Source organism: Pristiophorus japonicus, chromosome 19 (genome assembly GCF_044704955.1).
Source record: "Pristiophorus japonicus isolate sPriJap1 chromosome 19, sPriJap1.hap1, whole genome shotgun sequence".
Classification (NCBI taxonomy): Eukaryota; Metazoa; Chordata; class Chondrichthyes; family Pristiophoridae; genus Pristiophorus; species Pristiophorus japonicus.
In genome coordinates this window covers 94,400,249-94,422,134 of record NC_091995.1, presented here as the reverse complement: position 1 = coordinate 94,422,134, position 21,886 = coordinate 94,400,249, and the positions used below count along the sequence as shown (strand labels likewise).

Sequence of the window (21,886 nt, the reverse complement as noted above, 5' to 3'; positions counted from 1 at the left end):
CCCCTCCGACAGTGCGGCACTCCCTCAGAACCGCCCCTCCGACAGTGTGGCGCTCCCTCAGTACTGCCCCTCCGACAGTGTGGCACTCCCTCAGCACCGCCCCTCCGACAGTGCGGCGCTCCCTCAGCACGGCCCCTCCGACAGTGTGGCACTCCCTCAGCACCGCCCCTCCGACAGTGTGGCGCTCCCTCAGTACTGCCCCTCCGACAGTGTGGCGCTCCCTCAGCACCGCCCCTCCGACAGTGTGACGCTCCCTCAGCACTGCCCCTCTGACAGTGTGGCGCTCCCTCAGTACCGCCCCTCCGACAGTGTGGCACTCCCTCAGCACCGCCCCTCCGACAGTGTGGCACTCCCTCAGCACCGCCCCTCCGACAGTGTGGCGCTCCCTCGGTACCGCCCCTCCCACAGTGCGGCGCTCCCTCAGTACTGCCCCTCCGACAGTGCAGCACTCCCTCAGTACTGCCCCTCCGACAGTGCAGCACTCCCTCAGTACTGCCCCTCCGACAGTGCAGCACTCCCTCAGTACTGCCCCTCCGACAGTGCAGCACTCCCTCAGTACTGCCCCTCCCACAGTGCGACACTCCCTCAGTACTGCCCCTCCGACAGTGTGGCGCTCCCTCAGTACCGCCCCTCCCACAGTGCGGCGCTCAGTACTGCACTGGGAGTGTCGGCCTGGATTTATGTGCGCACATTCCGGGAGTGGGGGAAGGGATCAGTCAGATCAGAAGAGCAAATATCAAAAGCTTTTATTGGCAGGCCACCCCGTGGCATTGCTCCCGCACCCGGTGCTTTTACAACACGTGAGGATGTTCCCAATCCAAATTCGAGGATCTAGTGTGATACTAACGGGACGAGCACACTCTCCAAACAAAAATTTCAACATTTGGATTAGTATACAGTAATGTGAAAACTTTTTTAACGTACAATTAAATTACCAAATCTAAACATTTGAGCTAACTCGTGCAGAACCAGTGCGAGACTCCTTTCAATATTCAGCATTGACCAACAGCAGCCCAAGCCTCAGTTTGACAGGTGCGCGATCGATGAATGAACGCAGTCGGGTACCAACAGCAGAGCTGTTCTCACAGCTGGCTGGTCTGTGTTCGGAGCTGCAATACCGACATCACTGAGCAAAGATTGGACAGGCTGAGCTGGTTTTCTTTGGAACAGAAGAGGCTAAGGGGAGACCTTTTTTGAGGTGTATAATATTGAGGGGCCTAGATAGGGTGGATAGGACAGACCTGTTTCCCTTAGCAGAGGGGTCAACAACCAGGGGGCAGATTTAAAGTAATTGGTAGAAGGGATTTGAGGGGAAATGTCTTCACCCAGAGGGTGGTGGGGGTCTGGAACTCACAGCCTGAAAGGGTGGTAGAGGCAGAAACCCTCACCACATTTAAAAAGTACCTGGATGTGCACCTGAAGTGCCGTAACCCACAGGGCTACGGACCGAGAGCTGGAAAGTGGGATTAGGCTGGGTAGCTCTTTGTCGGCCGGCACGGACACGATGGGCCGAAATGGCCTCCTTCCGTGCTGTAAATTTCTGTGATTCTATATGATTAACCGCTCACGGGTCAAACACGTAACTAAAAGGTTCGCGGAAGGCAGCTCTAGCAGGAGGCCAGGCGGCTAATTCCCTTCCAGCTTCACTGTCCTTGTTACGCTGCAGCACAGAATCAGCAGCGGCAAATAACCGCGCAGGCGGTGAACTGTATCGTTAACCGAGCCGGATTCACAGTGTCCTGGACAGAGTCGTAGGAGCAGGGTTGGTCTCTCTCTCCAGACAGGCAGAAGAGAGCATCATCCCACCCACGGCTCAGAATCCAAACGCAAGAGATAGGAGCAGGAGCCGGCCATTCGGCCCCTCGAGCCTGCTCCGCCATTCAATAAGATAGCGGCTGATCTGATCACGGACTCAGCTCCACTTCCCCGCCCGCTCCCCATAAACCCTTCACTTCCCCCTGTGGTTCAAAAATCGGTCAGGTTTGCATCTTCACCTGTCGACACGCGGTGAGCCAAAGGCCAATTCACGGCGAGGCGGGTGTGTCACGGACATCGTCGATGTTTAATACACGTTGGCATTTCCGGGGCGGGGAGAGGGGGTCTCTTCGTGCCCATGTTGACCAATCCGCGCGCTCTCCCTCCACAGACGCTGACATGTTCCCGTCTCAGCTTTCCTGTTTTTATTTTTCCTTTTTTGTTTACATCAATTGTTAAGGGGTGTTCATTTTATATATTCGTTCTCGGGATGTCGGGCGTCGCTGGGCAAGGCCAGCATTTCTTGCCCATCCATTCCTAGTTGCTCTCGGGAAGGGGGTAGCGAGCCTTCCTCTTGAACCGCTGTGTGGTGCTTTGATACAACTGAGGGGCTCGGTGGACCGCATCAGCGGGCAGGTAAGAGTTAACGAGGTGGGTGTGGGGACTGGAGTCACACGTCGGCCCAGACCGGGGACAGGCAACAGCTTTCCTTTCCAAAAGAGACATCGGTGTGAACCGGTTGGGTCTTCGCCGATAATCCGGCAGATTCACGGCCACCTTTACTGCTCCCAGATTATTTTATTTCCCGATTTAAAAAAAAATTGAATTGAAATTCTCACCTCCCCCCTCACCCCACCCCCAGGCATAGTGGAATCTGAACTCCCGTCCTCTGGATTACCCATCCGGATATGACTGCTCCCTCGGCACCCACCGACTCGGCAAGGGTGACTGTCGACAGGCCGGGAACGAGGGTGCAGTAGACGCTGCCTGGCTAGTCAATGTCCATGTATTCCTCCAGTATGGCCAAGAAGCTGGAGGTGGAGAGGGGGTCGGAGAACTGGAGGTTGACTTCGTCACTCTGCAGCGAGGAAGCCCCCGTTCCATGCGCCAATTCATGTAATAATTTGAAGGTTACGGGCGTCACCTGAACAAAGGGGGGGGGGGAGAAAGGAAGAATCCATTAGCACAGGAGACCGAGGAAGCTGCCGACAAAACGAGGAGCAGGAGTCAGCATTCGGCCCCTCGAGCCTGCTCCGGCATTCAGTGAGATCATGGCTGACCTTCGACCTCAACACCACTTTCCTGCACTCTCCCTATATCCCTCGATTCCTTTAATATCCAAAAATCTATCGATCTCAGCCTTGAATATACTCAACGACTGAGCCTCCACAGCCCTCTGGGGCAGAGAATTCCAAAGATTCACCACCCTCTGAGTGAAGAAGTTTCTCCTCATCTCAGTCCTAAATGGCCGACCCCTTATCCTGAGACTGTGACCCCTGGTTCTAGACTCCCCAGCCCGGGGGGAAACATCCTCCCTGCATCTACCCTGTCAAGCCCTGTAAGAATGTTGTATGTTTCAATGAGATCACCTCTCATTGTTCTAAACTCTAGAGAATATCGGCCGGGTCTACTCAGTAGTCACGAATAAATCCAATCGGGAATTCAGGAGGAACTTCTTTACCCAGAGAGCGGTGAGAATGTGGAACTCGCTGTCACAGGGAGGGGTTGAGGCGAATAGTATCGATGCAGTTAAGGGGAAGCTGGATAAACACGTGAGGGAGAAGGGAATAGAAGGATATTGTAACGTATGCACCTGTGAGTATGCTCACTGGTTGGTCGAGCTGTTGAGTTGGGAGTGGCTTAGCCAGTCACGTGATGTTCACAAGACTCATTAAAACCCCGGCCAGTTGGGTTCGGGGGATCCACGATGGGGCAGGTGGTTGTGAGCTTGGTGGATGAACTGGTAATGTGTAGTGTGATTGTTAAACCTTTGCTAATAAACCAACTAGTTCTTAATAGCAATGTGTTATTCGGCCCCTTGAGCCCGCTCCGCCATTCAATGAGATCACGGCTGATCTTCGACCTCAACTCCACTTTCCTGCACTGTCCCCAGATCCCTTGATTCCCTTAATATCCAAAAATCTATCGATCTCAGCCTTCAATATACTCAAAGACTGAGCCTCCACAGTTCTCTGGGGCAGAGAATTCCAAAGATTCACCACCCTCTGAGTGAAGAAGTTTCTTCTCATCTCAGTCCTAAATGGCCGACCCCTTATCCTGAGACTGTGAGCCCTGGTTCTAGACTCCCCAGCCCGGGGGGAAACATCCTCCCTGCATCTACCCTGTCAGAATTTTCTATGTTTCAATGAGATCACCTCTCATTCTTCTAAACTCCAGAGTATCTGCTCAATCTCTCCTCGTAGGACAATCCTCCCATCCCAGGAATCAATCTGGTGAACCTTCGTTGCACTCCCTCTATGGCAAGTATATCCTTCCTTAGGCATTGAGACCAAAATTGTGCACAATACTCCAGGTGTGGTCTCACTAGGGCCCTATATAATTGCATGTAAGATTGAGTAGATTGGGCCTATACTCTCTGCGGTTTAGAAGAATGAAAGGTGATCTCATTGAATCGTGTAAGATTCAGAGGGAGATTGACAGGGTAGATGCTGACGGGTTGTTCCCTCTGGCTTGAGAGTCTAGAACTGGGGGGGGGGGGGGGGGGGTGCACAGTCTCAGGATAAGGAGACAACTATTTAGGACTGAGATGAGAAGAAATTTCACCTCATCTCAGTCCTAAATGGACAACCCCTTATCCTGAGACTGAGAGCGACTCCCCAGCCCGGGGAAACAACCTCTCAGTATCTACCCTGTCAAGCCCCCTCCGAACTTAATGTTTCAATAATATCATTCTTCTAAACTCTCGAGAACATAGGCCTAGTCCACTCAATCTCTCACGGTTAATGTGGGTAATATATACACTAATTTACAGATTATAGCTCTCATAATCACCGTTCGCATTTAGAAAGGGCTTCATCACACCTCTCTCACATCACATCGCGTTCCCATTTTTGTGGGGTAAGGGTATCGATAGATATGGGGCAAAGGCAGGAAAGCTATCTCTGTAACCTCCTCCAGCCCGACAACCCTCCCTATCTCTCTAACCTCCTCCAGCCCGACACTCCTCCCTATCACTGTAACCACCTCCAGCCCTACACCCCTCCCTATCACTGTAACCACCTCCAGCCCTACACCCCTCCCTATCTCTGTAACCTCCTCCAGCCCGACACCCCTCCCTATCTCTGTAACTTCCTCCAGCCCAACACCCCTCCCTATCTCTGTAACCTCCTCCAGCCCGACACCCCTCCCTATCTCTGTAACCTCCTCCAGCCCGACACCCCTCCCTATCTCTGTAACTTCCTCCAGCCCGACACCCCTCCCTATCTCTGTAACCTCCTCCAGCCCGACACCCCTCCCTATCTCTGTAACCTCCTCCAGCCCGACACCCCTCCCTATCTCTGTAACTTCCTCCAGCCCGACACCCCTCCCTATCTCTGTAACTTCCTCCAGCCCGACACCCCTCCCTATCTCTGTAACCTCCTCCAGCCCGACACTCCTCCCTGTCTCTGTAACCTCCTCCAGCCCGACACCCCTCCCTATCACTGTAACCACCTCCAGCCCTACACCCCTCCCTATCTCTGTAACCTCCTCCAGCCCGACACCCCTCCCTATCTCTGTAACCTCCTCCAGCCCTACACCCCTCCCTCTCTCAGTAACCTACTCCAGCCCCTACACCCCTCCCTATCTCTATAACCTCCTCCAGCCCCTGCAACTTCCCTCTCTCTGTAACCTCCTCCAGCCCCTGCAACCTCCCTCTCTCTGTAATCTCCTCCAGCCCCTACACCCTCCCTCTCTCTGTAACCACTTCCAGCCCCATAACCCTCCCTATCTCAGAAACCTCCTCCAACGTGACAAGCCTTCCTATCTCTGTAACTTCCTCTAGCCCCTACACCCCTCCCTCCCTCTGTAACCTCCTCCAGCCATTACACCCCTCCAAGATCTCTGTAACCTCCTCCAACCCCTACACCACTCCCTCTCTCTCTAACCTCCTCCAGCCCATGCATCCTCCCTCTCTCTGTAACCTCCTCCAGCCCCTGCACCCTCCCTCTCTCTAACCTCCTCCAGTCCCGCACCCTTCCCTCTCTCTGTAACTCCCTCCAGCCCCTACAACCCTATCTCTGTAACCTCCTCCAGCCCATGCACGCTCCCTCTCTCCATAACCTCCTCCAGCCCCTGCACCCTCCCTATCTCTGTAACCTCCTCCAGCCCTACACCCCTCCTCGAATTCTGGGCTCTTGCGTATCCCCCACTTTTAATCGCCCCACCATCCAGGGGTGAGTCCGTGCCCTCTCCGTGACCCCACCACAGGTTAACTCACCTGCACCATAATGAGCTTCTTCCCCCAGGCCTTGCGGTCAGGGTCCGGCCAAAGCTCCCCGAAGCACAGCCACATGGAGTACTGGGGGGAGCCCCCTCTGGTGTTCATGAAGGCGTCCAATTCTGCGAAGGAAGGTTTAGACTGTTTACCGTACTCTGACAACACAGCGATCTCACTGCGGGGCCGGGGTTGGGGGGGACAGGCAACCCGTAATATCCATCGCTGCGGAAACAAGGAGCGGTGAGCGGCGACCCCAGGAGCACCGTGGCGGTGTACCACGGCAAGGTACAGCGCGAGCTGGTGCAGGAGGGTGACGGCATCAAGGTCCAGGTCGGTGATTGGAGCGTGGGCAGGTACAGCAGGAGCGGCGAGGTCGGGGCGAAGGAGCGGCGAGAGAATGTAGAGGGACGTGATCGGGGCCCAGGAGAGGCGAGGGCCCAGGGGCAGCAGGGGCCCAGCCCACACTGTGCGCTATGTGTGTACACTGGGTCCGTGCAGCAGAGCTGGTCTCCAGTCGTCCTGGTTAACCCTTGCCCCTGGACCAAGACCTCGCTCTGTCAAGCCCCGTGTGGTGGCTGGTGTGCAACGGTCACCCCACGTTAAAAAAATCCACCCACAGGCATCTTCCACCCTTCAGGATGTAGTTCGGGATCTGGAATATCAGGTCCTTCATTGAAACACCTGGGAACGCATCCCTTTTTGGCGTGGGAGCAAGTCATCCTCGATCCGAGGGACCGCCTCTGATGATGGTGGTGAACAAACAGCACTCGAGCTGACGGGAGTTATACCGGCGGCTGGCTCCCCCAAGATGCTCAGGGTGCCCAAACCCCACCCTCAAGGCCCTGGCCATTGGGCTCCTTAAGTCCAAGGCCACTCAGACCCAATTGTGCTCGTTTCTTACTTCACATCTTGAACTGGGACCCTCTGAAGCGTGACGGATGCAAAAAAGACATTTTACATTTCTATAGCGCCTTTCACAACCACCGGGCATCTCAAAGCGCTTTACAGCCAATGAAGTACTTTTTGCAGTGCAGTCACTGTTGTAATGTGGGAAACGTGCAGCCATCTTACGCACAGCAAGCTCCCACACACAGCAATGTGATAATGACCGGATAATCTGTTTTTGTTATGTTGCTTGAGGGATAAATATTGGCCCCAGGACACCGGGGAGAACTCCCCTGTTCTTCTACGAAATAGTGCCATGGGATCTTTTACGTCCACCTGAGAGAGCAGACGGGACCTCGGTTTAACATCTCATCCAAAAGACAGCACCTCCGACAGTGCGGCACTCCCTCAGTACTGCCACTCCGACAGTGCAGCGCTCCCTCAGTACTCCCCCTCCGATAGTGCGGCGCTCCCTCAGTACTGCCCCTCCGACAGTGCGGCGCTCCCTCAGTACTCCCCCTCCGATAGTGCGGCACTCCCTCAGTACTGCCCCTCCGACAGCGCAGTACAGCGTTCCTTCAGTACTGCCACTCCGACAGTGCGGCGCTCCCTCAGTACTCCCCCTCCGATAGTGCGGCACTCCCTCAGTACTGTCCCTCCGACAGCGCAGTGCGGCGCTCCCTCAGTACTGCCCCTCCGACAGCGCAGTACGGCGCTCCCTCAGTACTGCCCCTCCGACAGTGCGGCGCTCCCTCAGTACTGCCTCTCCGACAGTGCGGCGCTCCCTCAGTACTGCCCCTCCGACAGTGCGGCGCTCCCTCAGTACTGCCCCTCCGACAGTGCGGCGCTCCCTCAGTACTGCCTCTCCGACAGTGCACAAAGTCCCTGGAGCATGGACTCGAACCCACCACCTTCTGACCCAGAGGCGAGCGAGAGTGCGACCCGCTAGGTCCCACAGCAGAGATGTGCCAGATATTTCTGGAATGGCAAGATGGTGCTTTTCCAGCCCCTCCGTCACTCACCATGCTTGAACTGGGACAGGTCGTAGAGGACGGTGTGCTCCTTGCTGGATATCGGCTGGGGTTCGCGGCCGTCCGGGCTTGGCGACATCGACCAGAAGGCCTTGCAGCTGCCGTGTCTCTGGGCCAAGAAGGCGCCGCCGTGCACCTCCAGGGTCAGCCCCTGGCCCACCCGCCCCAGCAGTTTCTCCGTGTAGCAGATCTGCTGGAGGTCGCTAACCAAGGTCGAGCGCACACCTGGGAACCGCAGGTCCTCCAGGTACGGGAAGGAGGATTCCGAGTCGTAGGAAAGCCGGAAGCCATTGGTGTTGGTCACGATGTGCTCCTGCACCTTCCTGCCGCGATAGTAAACCGTCACTTCAAACTGGGTTTCTGTGGAGACACAAGCGTTGGTGTGAATAGTTCCCCCGTGCGCTCAGCATATTAACAGAGATTCTGTGGGAGCTTGCTGTGCACCAATTGGCTGTCGCGTTTCTCACATTACAACAGTGACTGCACTACAAAAGTACTTCAGCAGTCGTGAAACACTCTATGTGAATGCAACGAGACCTGGGTGTCATGGTACATCAGTCGTTGAAAGTTGGCATGCAGGTACAGCAGGCGGTGAAGAAGGCAAATGTTGGCCTTCATAGCGAGGGGATTTGAGTATAGGAGCAGGGAGGTCTTACTGCAGTTGTACAGGGCCTTGGTGAGGCCTCACCTGCAATATTGTGTTCAGTTTTGGTCTCCTAATCTGAGGAAGGACGTTCTTGCTGTTGAGGGAGTGCAGCGAAGGTTCACCAGACTGATTCCCGGGATGGCAGGACTGACATATGAAGAAAGACTGGATCGACTAGGCTTATATTCACTGGAATTTAGAAGAATGAGAGGGGATCTCATAGAAACATATAAAATTCTGACGGGATTGGACTGGTTAGATGCAGGAAGAATGTTCCCGATGTTGGGGAAGTCCAGAACCAGAGGTCACAATCTAAGGATAAGGGGTAAGCCATTTAAGTCCGAGATGAGGAGAAACTTCTTCACTCAGAGAGTGGTAAACCTGTGGAATTCTCTACCACAGAAAGTTGTTGAGGCCAGTTTGTTAGATATATTCAAAAGGGAGTTAGATGTGGCCCTTACAGCTAAAGGGATCAACGGGTATGGAGAGAAAGCAGGAATGGGGTACTGAAGTTGCATGATCAGCCATGATCATATTGAATGGTGGTGCAGGCTCGAAGGGCCGAATGGCCTACTCCTGCACCTATTTTCTGTTTCCATCATTGCATCACTCAAATCAATTTACCCCATTTCAAGGCCTAGTTTTCGCCCCCATTGACCCCAACATCGGGAACAGTGTTTACTCATAACACAGCTCAGGGCTTATTTACCCCTGCGCGCCCCTTCACCTATGACCCTCAAGGAGTCTTGCCCGAACCCAATTCATGGCCAGCCTAGCAGAATGAGAACCAGACTCCAAGGGGCGGATTTGGGAGGTTTTCCCGCTCCATTTTTCGCCCCCCCCCGGGAGCGGCGGCAATGGCGGGGGTGAGGTGTTCTGGCTGGGCGGTCAGCCTCCAGCGCCCCGCGGCGATCATCGGGTCCGGTTTAGCGGCGGCGCGGAGCAGCACCGCCCGGAAGAGCTATGCGCCCGGTGCCTGCAACGCCCCCTGGTCGCGACACCGGCGCGAGTTTTGACTCCTGCCCGACCTGTCCGCCCCGCAGCGCGCCCCTCACTGGCCGAATCAGGGCGGTCCCACCATCCCGACACCGGAGAGGGGTGTAATGGGCTCCTGAGCTAAGTGCAATTGGTGGATCGAGGTGTACCGATGGATGTGGTGTATTTAGATTTTCAAAAGGCATTCGATAAGGTGGCACACAAAAGGTTACTGCAGAAGAAAGGTGCAGCAGGTAATCAGGAAGGAGAATGGAACGTTGGCCTTCATTGCGAGAGGGATGGAGTACAAAAGCAGGGAGGTCCTGCTGCAACTGTACAGGGTATTGGTGAGGCCGCACCTGGAGTACTGTGTGCAGTTTTGGTCACCTTACTTAAGGAAGGATATACTAGCTTTGGAGGGGGTACAGAGACGATTCACTAGGCTGATTCCGGAGATGAGGGGGTTACCTTATGATGATAGATTGAGTAGACTGGGTCTTTACTCGTTGGAGTTCAGAAGGATGAGGGGTGATCTTATAGAAACATTTAAAATAATGAAAGGGATAGACAAGATAGAGGCAGAGAGGTTGTTTCCACTGGTCGGGGAGACTAGAACTAGGGGGCACAGCCTCAAAATACGGGGGAGCCAATTTAAAACCGAGTTGAGAAGGAATTTCTTTTCCCAGAAGGTTGTGAATCTGTGGAATTCTCTGCCCAAGGAAGCAGTTGAGGCTAGCTCATTGAATGTATTCAAGTCACAGATAGATAGATTTTTAACCAATAAGGGAATTAAGGGTTACGGGGAGCGGGCGGGTAAGTGGAGCTGAGTCCACGGCCAGATCAGCCATGATCTTGTTGAATGTCGGAGCAGGCTCGAGGGGCTCGATGGCCTACTCCTGTTCCTAATTCTTATGTTCTTATGCTCTTATTGTCTTTCAAATTTTGTTGCGATTTGTGTTGTGGTGACATTTTGGGAATGTTTTTGTGGTATTTTTATTAGTTTTCCCTCCTCCCTCCCCGGTGTCTCTGGGAGCGCTCCCGGCCCGGATCTTTAGCTCGGGAGTTTCCCATGGTAATGCCCCACGAGAGAGGTGTACAACGCCTCCCTTAGCGCTGCGCCCACTGACTCAGGGCCGAGCCGCCCAATGTTACCGACCGCGGCGCAAACTGTTCCCGGGCGCTAACTTTCCCGCCCCGCCGCCATTACCGCCCCGAAACCATCAACGCCGAAAATCCCTCCCCAAGTATTAAATTACGAGGAGAGATCACACACACTAGGGCTGTACTCCCTGAAATTTAGATGGTTAAGGGAGCGATCTGATCGAAGTTTTCAGGATATTCAGGCGAACTGATAGGGTAGATAGGACGAGAGACTATTCCCGCTGGTTGGGGAGTCTAGGACTAGGGGCAGAGTCTAAACTTCAGGAGTGAAATTAGGAAACACTTCTACACACACAGGGCGATAGAAGTTTGGAACTCTCTCCCGCAAAATGGCAATCGATGCTGGGGGGTCAATTGTTAATTTTAAATCTGAGATTGATAGCTTTTTGCTAACCAAAGGTATTGAGGGTTATGGGCCAAAGGTGGGTATGTGGAGTTAGATCACAGATCAGCCACGATCTCACTTGAGGGGCTGAATGGCCTCCTCCTGTTCCCATGTTCCGAAGCTGTGAGGTGTTGGTGAAGCTGGGATTCTGGGCTGTTGCCTCTCTTTTTCCTGCTGTACACCAAAGGACTTGCATTTCAATAGCGCCTTTCACAACCTCAAGATGTCCCGATGGCCCTTACGGGCAATCAAGCACTGCCTGAGGCCCAGCGACAGAGTTTTGTTTTCCCGAGTCGCACAAATATTGGATGAAATGGCAGCATTCACAATCCAGCACCCGAAGGGTGTGACCGGCTCAGAACCCACAGACTGGGGCCGGGCGCGGGTTCATGCACCCGGCGGGCGGGCAGTGCGGCAAAAAAAAGGATCAGAAGCCTGGCACTCACCGAGTTCTCGGTTCGGAAAGAAGCCCCTCATCTGCTCTTGGAACTGGCCAACGTTCAGGATGGCGGCGATGGGCTCTTCGGCCTGGGGCGGCATCGCGCAAGCACCGCATGCACTCACTTCGAGGGGCAGCTCGGGGGCTGGATTCACCGGGCTCAGGTCGGTCAGGAGCAGAGCGTGGTCTGGAGAGTAGCCGGGATGATTGAAGGCCAGGTCCCTCTCCAACAGAAACAATTGCTCACCGTCCCCTAAAATGAGAGAGAACACGTTAGATCGATTCGCGAGATTGTTCCACGTGCTGCCGGGTTTGTAGAGCTGTTGATATTGGGGACTTGGCCTGGAGGGTGTTGCACGGGACAGTCCCGTGCAATAAGTTTTTAAGTCGGTTCACGGACTCCCAGGCCGCCTACATTTTCTGCCGTCTAGAGGAGTCCGTGTTCCATGTCTATGTTGAATGTGTGAGGTTGCAGCCCCTCTTCCAATATCTGAAGGGGCTGCTCCTCAAATTCTGGCTGCACTTCAGTCCCACGCTCCTGATCTTTGGGCACCCTGTGCGGAGGGGAGCGGGCAGGTCGGAAGAGCCTCCTCGTGGGACTGCTCCTGGGCCTGGCCAAGGGGGGCCATCAGCCGGTCCAGGCAGCGGGCGGTCGAGGGGGTCGTTCAGCCCGACTGCCTGCCTCTCTTCCGCGGTTACATCCGGGCCAGGGTGTCCCTGGAGCTGGAGCATGCAGTGTCCACCGGTACGCTCGCGGCCTTCCGCGAGAGGTGGGCGCCGGAGGGACTGGAGTGCATCATCACCCCCAGCAACCAAATTTTAATTTGACCGTTTAAAGTGTAAAGTTTAATTTGTTTAAATTGTCGGTTTTAGTGCCCCTTAATAAGAGGGCATTTGATTTACAAATGCAACAACAATAGCTGTTGAGTTGTTGAGTTGGGAGTGGCTTAGCCAGTCACGTGATGTTCACAAGACTCAATAAAACCCCAGCCAGTTGGGTTCGGGGGATCCACGATGGGGCAGGTGGTTGTGAGCCTGGTGGATGAACTGGTAATGTGTAGTGTGATTGTTAAACCTTTGCTAATAAACCAACTAGTTCTTAATAGCAATGTGTTGCTGTGAATGCTTAAGCAATGAACCCAGGAAGCCAATACATGATACCTCCATGCTCACAATCCTCTTCATCTACCACTGGGAGTGTCAGCCAAGATTTGGGCTCAAAGTCTCTAGAGTGGGGACTGTGAACCCATGACCTTCTGACTCAGAGGTGAAAGTGCTAGCTACTGATCTACGCTGAACACACAGAGAGAAAGGCAAAAGGGCATCCCTCAGGAATGAAGGAAGGGCAGATCAGTATTGCTGAGGAATGGGACAGATATCCCCTTGCCGTTACTGCCTGCCCACTGCAGTATGGAGCCTCAGAGGCCAGAAAGGTCCTAGGCTGGATGCTAGCATTCCTGGCTTGTGACTTAGTTGGTGGGAGGGGGGAGGGCGGCTTGGGTCTTGCCTCAGTACCCCCTGGGGTAGAAAGGGAAAAATCCATTAGCGAGCCACTCCTTCTTGGGGGGGGTGTGTGCGCGTGTTGTGAGGACAGGCCCGAGCTGGGCTGTGATGCTCTCATAGTCGAATGGCCTAAAACGGGAGCGGAGCAAAACCAAAATCTAGGTACCTGAGGGTTGGTCCCGTATCATCAAGTCGCTCAAGCTGGTTTCCAGAGATATCTGCTGGAAGATGGAGAAAGATTATTCCACTGACCAAACTACAGGGACCCGAGATGAAATGTATAAGATTATGAGGGGGCTTGACAAGGTGGATGCAGAGAGGATGTTTCCACTGATGGGGGAGACTAGAACTAGAGGGCACGATCTTAGAATAAGGGGGCGCCCATTTAAAACTGAGATGAGGAGGAATTTCTTCTCTCAGAGGGTTGTAAATCTGTGGAATTCGCTGCCCCAGAGAGCTGTGGAAGCCGGGACATTGAATACATTTAAGACAGAAATAGACAGTTTCTTAAACGATAAGGGGATAAGGGGTTATGGGGAGCGGGCGGGGAAGTGGAGCTGAGTCCATGATCGGATCAGCCATGATCTTATTGAATGGCGGAGCAGGCTCGAGGGGCCGAATGGCCAACTCCTGCTCCTATTTCGTATCTTCTTATGTTCTTGTTATGAAACACGGCTCAGATTTCACCGGCAATTTTCTTCTTCACGACCACCCGCTACAATCTCAAACCCACATCCCACTCGGGAAGGGGAAGGGAGTCCAGTGGCCAGGGCTGGGGCCCATGACATTTTATGATCTACACCGTCAGGAGAGGCTGAACAGGCTGGAGCTCTCCTCCAGAAAAGAGAAGGTCTGAGGGGTTGGACGAATAAAGTCTTTAAAACGATGAAGGGGTTCGGTCGGGCAGAACTAGAGAAGATGTTTCCACTTACAGGAGAGATGAGGGGCCATCAATATAAGATCAAACATAAGAATTAGGAGCAGGAGTCGGCCATTCGGCCCCTCGAGCCTGCTCCGCCATTCAATGAGATCATGGCTGATCTTCCACCTCAACTCCACTTTCCCGCCCGATCCCCATGTCCCTCGATTCCCCGAGAGTCCAAAAATCTATCGATCTCAGCCTTGAATATACTCAACAATTGAGCCTCCACAGCCCTCTGGGGCAGAGAATTCCAAAGATTCACCACCCTCTGAGTGAAGAAATTTCTCCTCATCTCAGTCCTAAATGGCCGACCCCTTATCCTGAGACTGTGACCCCTGGTTCTAGACTCCCCAGGCCGGGGGGAAACATCCTCCCAGCATCTACCCTGTCGAGCCCTGTAAGAATTTTACATGTTTCACTGAGATCACCTCTCATTCTTCTAAACTCTGGAGAATATAGGCCTAGTCTTCTCAATAGTCACTCATGAATCCAATCGGGAATTCAGGAGAAAGCTCTTCACCCAGAGAGTGGTGAGAATGTGTAGTGTGATTGTTAAACCTTTTGCTAATAAACCAACTCGTTCTTAATAGCAATGTGTTGCCATGAATTCTTCAGCAAAGAACCCATGAAGCAAATACATTGCAAGCATAGACGCATTTAAGGGGCGGCTGGATAAACACAGGAGGGAGAAAGGAATAGAAGGATATGGTGATGGGGTGAGATGGAGAGGGGTGGGAGGGGGCTGGTGTGGAGCATAAACCCCGGCACGGAGCGGTGGGGCATAAACCCCGGCACGGAGCGGTGGGGCATAAACCCCGGCACGGAGCGGTGGGGTCCAATGGCCTGTTCCTGGGCTGTAAATATTGTGTTATAAAACTAACGCTGACATTCCCTGTCCACAAACCCGACCGTGTGACATGACGCCTGTGATGGGTAACGTGGGCTCGCTGTACCGGGTTTGGAGGTGTGAGCGTGAGGATTCCCACGGAGCTGATGTCTGTCGCTGGGCTGATGTCCACACTCTCCTCATCGCTGCTCACACCGGGCTCCTGGCCTTCAGAGAAAAACACCGTTAAAGCACCAATGAGGCAAACTTAACTTTATAGCTTGGCAAGCGGCGGTAAAACATTTTCAATAAAGGCGCAGGTTTGCACCGTGCTCGTGGCATTTACACTTTCAAATTGACTTCTTCCCAAGAGACTGCTTTGTCCTGGATGGTGTCGAGCTTCTCGAGTGTTGTTGGAGCTGCGCTCATCCAGGCAAGTGGAGAGTGTTCCATCACACTCCTGACTTGTGCCGTGTAGATGGTGGGAAGGCTTTGGGGAGTCAGGAGGTGAGACACTCGCCGCAGAATACCCAGCCTCTGACCCGCTCTTGTGGCCACAGTATTTATGTGGCTGGTCCAGTTAAGTTTCTGGTCAATGGTGACCCCCAGGATGGTGAAGGTGGGGGATTCGGTGATGGTAATGCCGTTGAATGTCAAGGGACGGTGGTTAGACTCTCGCTGGTTGGAGATGGTCAATGCCTGGCACTTGTGTGGTGCGAATGTTACTTACATAGAAACATAGAAAATAGGTGCAAGAGTAGGCCATTCGGCCCTTCGAGCCTGCAACACCATTCAATAAGATCATGGCTGATCATTCCCTCAGTACCTCTTTCCTGCTTTCTCTCCATACCCCCTTGATCACTTTAGCCGTAAGGGCCACATCTAACTCCCTCTTGACTATATCCAATGAACTGGCATCAACAACTCTCTGCAGCAGGGTATTCCACAGGTTAACAATTCTCTGAGTGAAGAAGTTTCTCCTCATCTCAGTCCTAAATGGCCTACACCTTATCCTAAGACTGTGTCCCCTGGTTCTGGACTTCCCCAACATCGGGAACATTCTACCTGCATCTAACCTGTCCCGTCCCGTCAGAATTTTATGTTTCTATGAGATCCCCTCTTGTCCTTCTAAACTCCAGTGAATAAAGGCCCAGTTCATCCAGTCTCTCCTCATATGTCAGTCCAGCCATCCTGGGAATCAGTCTGGTGAACCTTCACTGCACTCCCTCAATAACAAGAACATCCTTCCTCAGATTAGGAGACCAAAACTGAACACAATATTCCAGATGAGGCCTCACCAAGGCCCTGTACAACTGCAGGAAGACCTCCCTGCTCCTATACTCAAATCCCCTAGCTATGAAGGCCAACATGCCATTTACCTTCTTCACCACCTGCTGTACCTTATGCCAACTTTCAATGACTGATGAACCATGACATCCAGGTCTCGTTGCACCTCCCCTTTTCCTAATCTGCCGCCATTCAGATAATATTCCATCTTCGCGTTTTTGCCCCCAAAGTGGATAACCTCATTTATCCACATTATACTGCATCTGTCATGCATTTGCCCACTCACCTAACCTGTCCAAATCACCCTGCAGCCTCTTAGCGTCCCCCTCACAGCTCACACCACCACCCAGTTTAGTGTCATCTGCAAACTTGGAGATATTACACTCAATTCCTTCATCCAAATCATTGATGTATATTGTAAAGAGCTGGGGTCCCAGCACTGAGCCCTGCGGCACTCCACTAGTCACTGCCCGCCATTCTGAAAAGGACCCGCTTATCCCGACTCTCTGCGTCCTGTCTGCCAACCAGTTCTCTATCCACGTCAGTACATTACCCCCAATACCATGCGCTTTGATTTTGCACACCAATCTCTTGTTGGGCCCTTGTCAAAAGCCTTTTAAAAGTCCAAATACATCACATCCACTGGTTCTCCCTTGTCCACTCTGCGAGTTACAACCTCAAAAAATTTCAGAAGATTTGTCAAGCATGATTTCCCTTTCATAAATCCATGCTGACCCATCCTGTCACTGCTTTCCAAATGCGCTGCTATTTTATTCTTAATAATTGATTCCAACATTTTCCCCACTACTGATGTCAGGCTAACCGGTCTATGATTACCCGTTTTCTCTCTCCCTCCCTTTTTAAAAAGTGGTGTTACATTAGCTACCCTCCAGTCCTTAGGAACTGACCCAGAGTTGATAGACTGTTGAAAAATGATCACCAATGCATCCACTATTTCTAGGGCGACTTCCTTAAGTACTCTGGGATGCAGACTATTAGACCCCGGGGATTTATCGGCCTTCAATCCCATCAATTTCCCGAACACAATTTCCCGCCTGATAAGGATATCCTTCAGTTCCTCCTTCTCACTAGACCCTCGGTTGCCTAGTACTTCCGGAAGGTTATTTGTGTCTTCCTTTGTGAAGACAGAACCAAAGTATTTGTTCAATTGGTCTGCCATTTCTTTGTTCCCCATTATAAATTCACCTGAATCCAACTGCAAGGGACCTACGTTTGTCTTCACTAATCTTTTTCTCTTCACATATCTATAGAAGCTTTTGCAGTCAGTTTTTATATTCCCGGCAAGCTTCTTCTCATACTCTATTTTCCCCCTCTTAATTAAGCACTTTGTCCCCCCCCCTCTGCTGAATTCTAAATTTCTCCCAGTCCTCAGGTTTGCTGCTTTTTCTGGCCAATTTATATGCCTCTTCCTTGGATTTAACAATATCCTTAATTTCCCTTGTTAGCCACGGTTGAGCCACCTTCCCCAATTTATTTTTACTCCAGATAGGGATATACAATTGCTGAAGTTCATCCATGTGACCTTTAAATGTTTGCCATTGCCTATCCACCGTCAACCCTTTAAGTATCATTCGCCAGTCTATTCTAGCCAATTCACACCTCATACCATCAAAGTTACCTTTCCTTAAGTTCAGGACCCTAGTTTCTGAATTAACTGTGTCACTCCCCATCTTAATAAAGAATTCTACCATATTATGGTCACTCTTCCCCAAGGGGCCTTGCACAACAAGATTGCTAATTAGTCCTTTCTCATTACACATCACCAAGTCTAGGATGGCCAGCTCTCTAGTTGGTTCCTCGACATATTGGTCTAGAAAACCATCCCTAATACACTCCAGGAAATCCTCCACCACCGCATTGCTACCAGTTTGGTTAGCCCAATCTATATGTAGATTAAAGTTGCCCATGATCACTGCTGTACCTTTATTGCTCACATCCCTAATTTCTTGTTTGATGCAGTCCCCAACCTCACTACTACTGTTTGGTGGCCTGTACACAACTCCCACTAGCGTTTTCTGCCCTTTGGTATTCCGCAGCTCCACCCATACCGATTCCACATCATCCAGGCTAATGTCCTTCCTTACACTTGCATTAATTTCCTATTTAACCAGCAACGCCACCCCGCCTCCTTTTCCTTTCTGTCTATCCTTCCTAAATGTTGAATACCCTTGGATGTTGCCACTTATCAGCCCAAGCCTGAATGTTGTTCCGGTCTTGCTGCATGCAGTCGTGAACTGCTCCATTATCTGAGGAGTTGCGAATGGTGCAGTCATTAGCGAACATCCCCACTTCTAACCTTATGATGGAGGGACTGCAGCGGTTTAAGAAGGCGGCTCACCACCACCTTCCCAAGCGGCGATTATGGATAGGCAATAAAAGCCGGCTTCGCCAGCGATGCCCACATCCCGAAACTGGTGCGGCAGTGAGGGAGCGCAGTGACTGCTATCCACCTTACTCACCGCCGCTCTGGATCTCGTAGATCAGGTGAGGGTCCTCAGAGCTATTCCGATTATCTCCCATTCGGCGGAAATTCTTCTTTCTATTCAAAGCATTTCGAAAGTTTCTCTTCCATATGGAAGGATCTGGAGAATCAGTCCCGGGTCGGTGCCGGCCAGTCGCTATTGCCCAAGCCTGCGGAATAGGCAAAGTGTATTAACCCTAACCCTACTGAACACACAGCTCTGTACAGTTACACAGTCAGTGATCCTTAGCCCGCTGAATAAACGGGAACTCTGTACAGTTACACAGTAACCCTTACCCCGCTGAATCAATGGATCCAATTTTCTTTTAAAGCAGGAAAGTAATATTACAGCCCAACATGAATCTTTAGAAAAATAAGTCCTAAACATTTTGGATAAATAGTAAATTGACGCTACCTCAAATATCTTGGTGTCGTTGGTAGAAATGTTCTGCCTCAGACCGTGTTTCCAAGGGATCCTGAACCGTGTTCTCTCTGGGTTCAGCCAACAGAGGCCGGGGTACCGGCTGCTGTTTATCTGCTCGACCAGCCATGGGCACAGCAAAGGTTTCTGGGAAGCCATCCTGTTGGGAACAAGGCAAAAGAAAAGTAGGAACTGCCCGAGGAACTGAGGACCGAGAGGATTGGGGGCGCGGAGCGGACAGGAGCAGACGGGGGAAAAAAGAGCAAGAAAAGGAGGTATGAAGAGAGTGAGAACGAAACACAGGGGCAAGCAAACGCAAGGTGAGATGGAGAGATTTCTTTCCCTAAAGGAACGCTGATGAACCAGTTTACGACAATCCCACAGCCTCGAGGTCACATTTACTGACCCCAAATTTTTATTTGCAGATTTTTTTAAAAATTGATTCTCGAATTGCCGTGGCGTGGTTCGAACTCACGTTCTCTGACAATTTTTCTATCGGAGCTGAAAGAAACAGAAATTCGGCTGCGTAGAACGGTGACCAATACAACACCGCACGCCTTTGCGCCACAACGGGAGATGAATTTCTGGTGCTTTGGGACGTCCAGTGCTCGTGATAGAAACATAGAAACATAGAAAATAGGTGCAGGAGTAGGCCATTCAGCCCTTCTAGCCTGCACCGCCATTCAATGAGTTCATGGCTGAACATGAAACTTCAGTACCCCATTCCTGCTTTCTCGCCATACCCCTTGATCCCCCTAGTAGTAAGGACTTCATCCAACTCCCTTTTGAATATATTTAGTGAATTGGCCTCAACTACTTTCTGTGGGAGAGAATTCCACAGGTTCACCACTCTCTGGGTGAAGAAGTTTCTCCTCATCTCGGTCCTAAATGGCTTACCCCTTATCCTTAGACTGTGACCCCTGGTTCTGGACTTCCCCAACATTGGGAACATTCTTCCTGCATCTAACCTGTCTAAACCTGTCAGAATTTTAAACGTTTCTATGAGGTCCCCTCTCATTCTTCTGAACTCCAGTGAATACAAGCCCAGTTGATCCAGTCTTTCTTGATAGGTCACTCCCACCATCCCGGGAATCAGTCTGGTAAACCTTCGCTGCACTCCCTCAATAGCAAGAATGTCCTTCCTCAGGTTAGGAGACCAAAACTGTACACAATACTCCAGGTGTGGCCTCACCAAGGCCCTGTACAACTGTAGCAACACCTCCCTGCCCCTGTACTCAAATCCCCTCGCTATGAAAGCCAACATGCCATTTGCTTTCTTAACCGCCTGCATGCCAACCTTCAATGACTAGGCGCTAGATAGATGCAGGTCTTTTTTTTCTTCTTTTAATCCTATCCTGCATCCCCCTGCCCCTTTAGTAACAGACTTGATTCTTACAAAGCCACAAGAAATGCATGCCTGTGGCCTCTTTAAGAGACTGTACTGCCCAGAGAAGGAAATCAAAGTATCAGTACCTTGCAGTGTGTTCCCAATCTCGCCCTGTTTTGGGGCTCGAAAGCGCGGCTCGAAGATTTCAACACTCCCTCAAAGCTGTTGAGAGAGAGAAACGAGTCGAATTTTCTCCCCCCGCACCCCAGCTACAGGCCTGTTTTACTTTCTATCTGGTAATTCCCTCCGCAAGAGACCTGGGCTGTTCCTCCCCCTCTGACATCATTTCCCGGTTTTCTCTCTCTGTCTCTCTCTCTCTCTTCAAGTACTTAAAGGGACATTTTCCCCACAAAGCAAATCAATTTGAAGTTGTGGCTGTTTCCGGGCACACAGCATCTTGGACCCAGGGCTTGTGCGTTATCAATCATAGAATCATAGACCGGTACAGCACCGAAGGAGGCCATTCAGCCCATCGAGTCAGCGTCGGCTCTTTTGAAGAACAACCAGCCAATCTCCACTTCCCCCCCCCCACTCTTTCCCCATCTCCCTGCCATTTTCTTCTCCTTCAAGTATTTATCCAAGGCGACTGTTGAGTCTGTATCCACGACCGTCTCAGGCAACGCATTCCAGATCCTAACCACTCCCTGCGTCAAAAAGATTTTCCGATTGTCGCCTCAGATTCTTTAACCAATCACCTTAAATCTGTTCCCACTCGTTCGGCCAATGGGAACAGTCTCTCTCTGTCTACTCTGTCCAGACCCCTCATGATTTTGAACACCTCGATCAACTCTCCTCTCAACCTTCTCTGCTCCAAGGACAACAACCCCAGCCCCTCCAGTCTATCCACAGAACTGATGTTACGTGTGATATATTGATCTGCAGTGCAGTCTGGGGGACATGACGTTACCTCGGTAACTGTGTGAGTAGTGTGCCAGCTGTGGCTCAGTGGGCAGCACACTCACCTCTGAGTCAGAAGGTTGTGGGTTCAAATCCCACTCCAGGGACCTGAGCATAAAAATCTAGGCTGGCACTCCCAGTGCAGTGCTGAGGGAGCGCCGCACTGTCGGAGGGGCAGTGCTGAGGGAGCGCCGCACTGTCGGAGGGGCAGTACTGAGGGAGCGCCGTACTGAGGGAGCGCTGCACTGTCGGAGGGGCAGTTCTGAGGGAGTGCCGCACTGTCCAGGGTCAGTACTGAGGGAGTGCCGCACTGTCGGAGGGGCATTACTGAGGGAGCACTGCACTGTCATGGGGTCAGTACTGAGGGAGTGCCGCACTGTCGGAGGGGCAGTACTGAGGGAGTACCGCACTGTCGGAGGGGCAGAACTGAGGGAGTGCCGCACTGT

At 52.1% G+C, this 21,886-nt stretch overlaps 1 protein-coding gene across 2 annotated transcripts; it reads right to left on the bottom strand.

The window, feature by feature from the left end:
* Nucleotides 1–708: 708 nt before the first annotated feature.
* LOC139230067 (interferon regulatory factor 3-like) lies at nucleotides 709–20,927 on the bottom strand. 2 transcript variants are annotated; one of them, XM_070861856.1, is made up of 9 exons: nucleotides 20,630–20,927; nucleotides 19,151–19,316; nucleotides 18,734–18,905; nucleotides 15,094–15,194; nucleotides 13,385–13,439; nucleotides 11,723–11,968; nucleotides 8,101–8,469; nucleotides 6,194–6,315; nucleotides 709–2,899 (listed from the first exon to the last, which is right to left on the bottom strand). In XM_070861856.1, the coding sequence occupies exons 2-9, from the start codon at nucleotides 19,313–19,315 to the stop codon at nucleotides 2,747–2,749; spliced, it is 1,383 nt and encodes a 460-aa protein (XP_070717957.1). In that variant the 5' UTR covers nucleotide 19,316; nucleotides 20,630–20,927; the 3' UTR covers nucleotides 709–2,746. The 2 variants fall into 2 exon arrangements, with proteins under 2 accessions (XP_070717957.1, XP_070717958.1); XM_070861857.1 differs by having other exon boundaries at nucleotides 13,385–13,436.
* Between the last annotated feature and the right edge of the window lie 959 nt (nucleotides 20,928–21,886).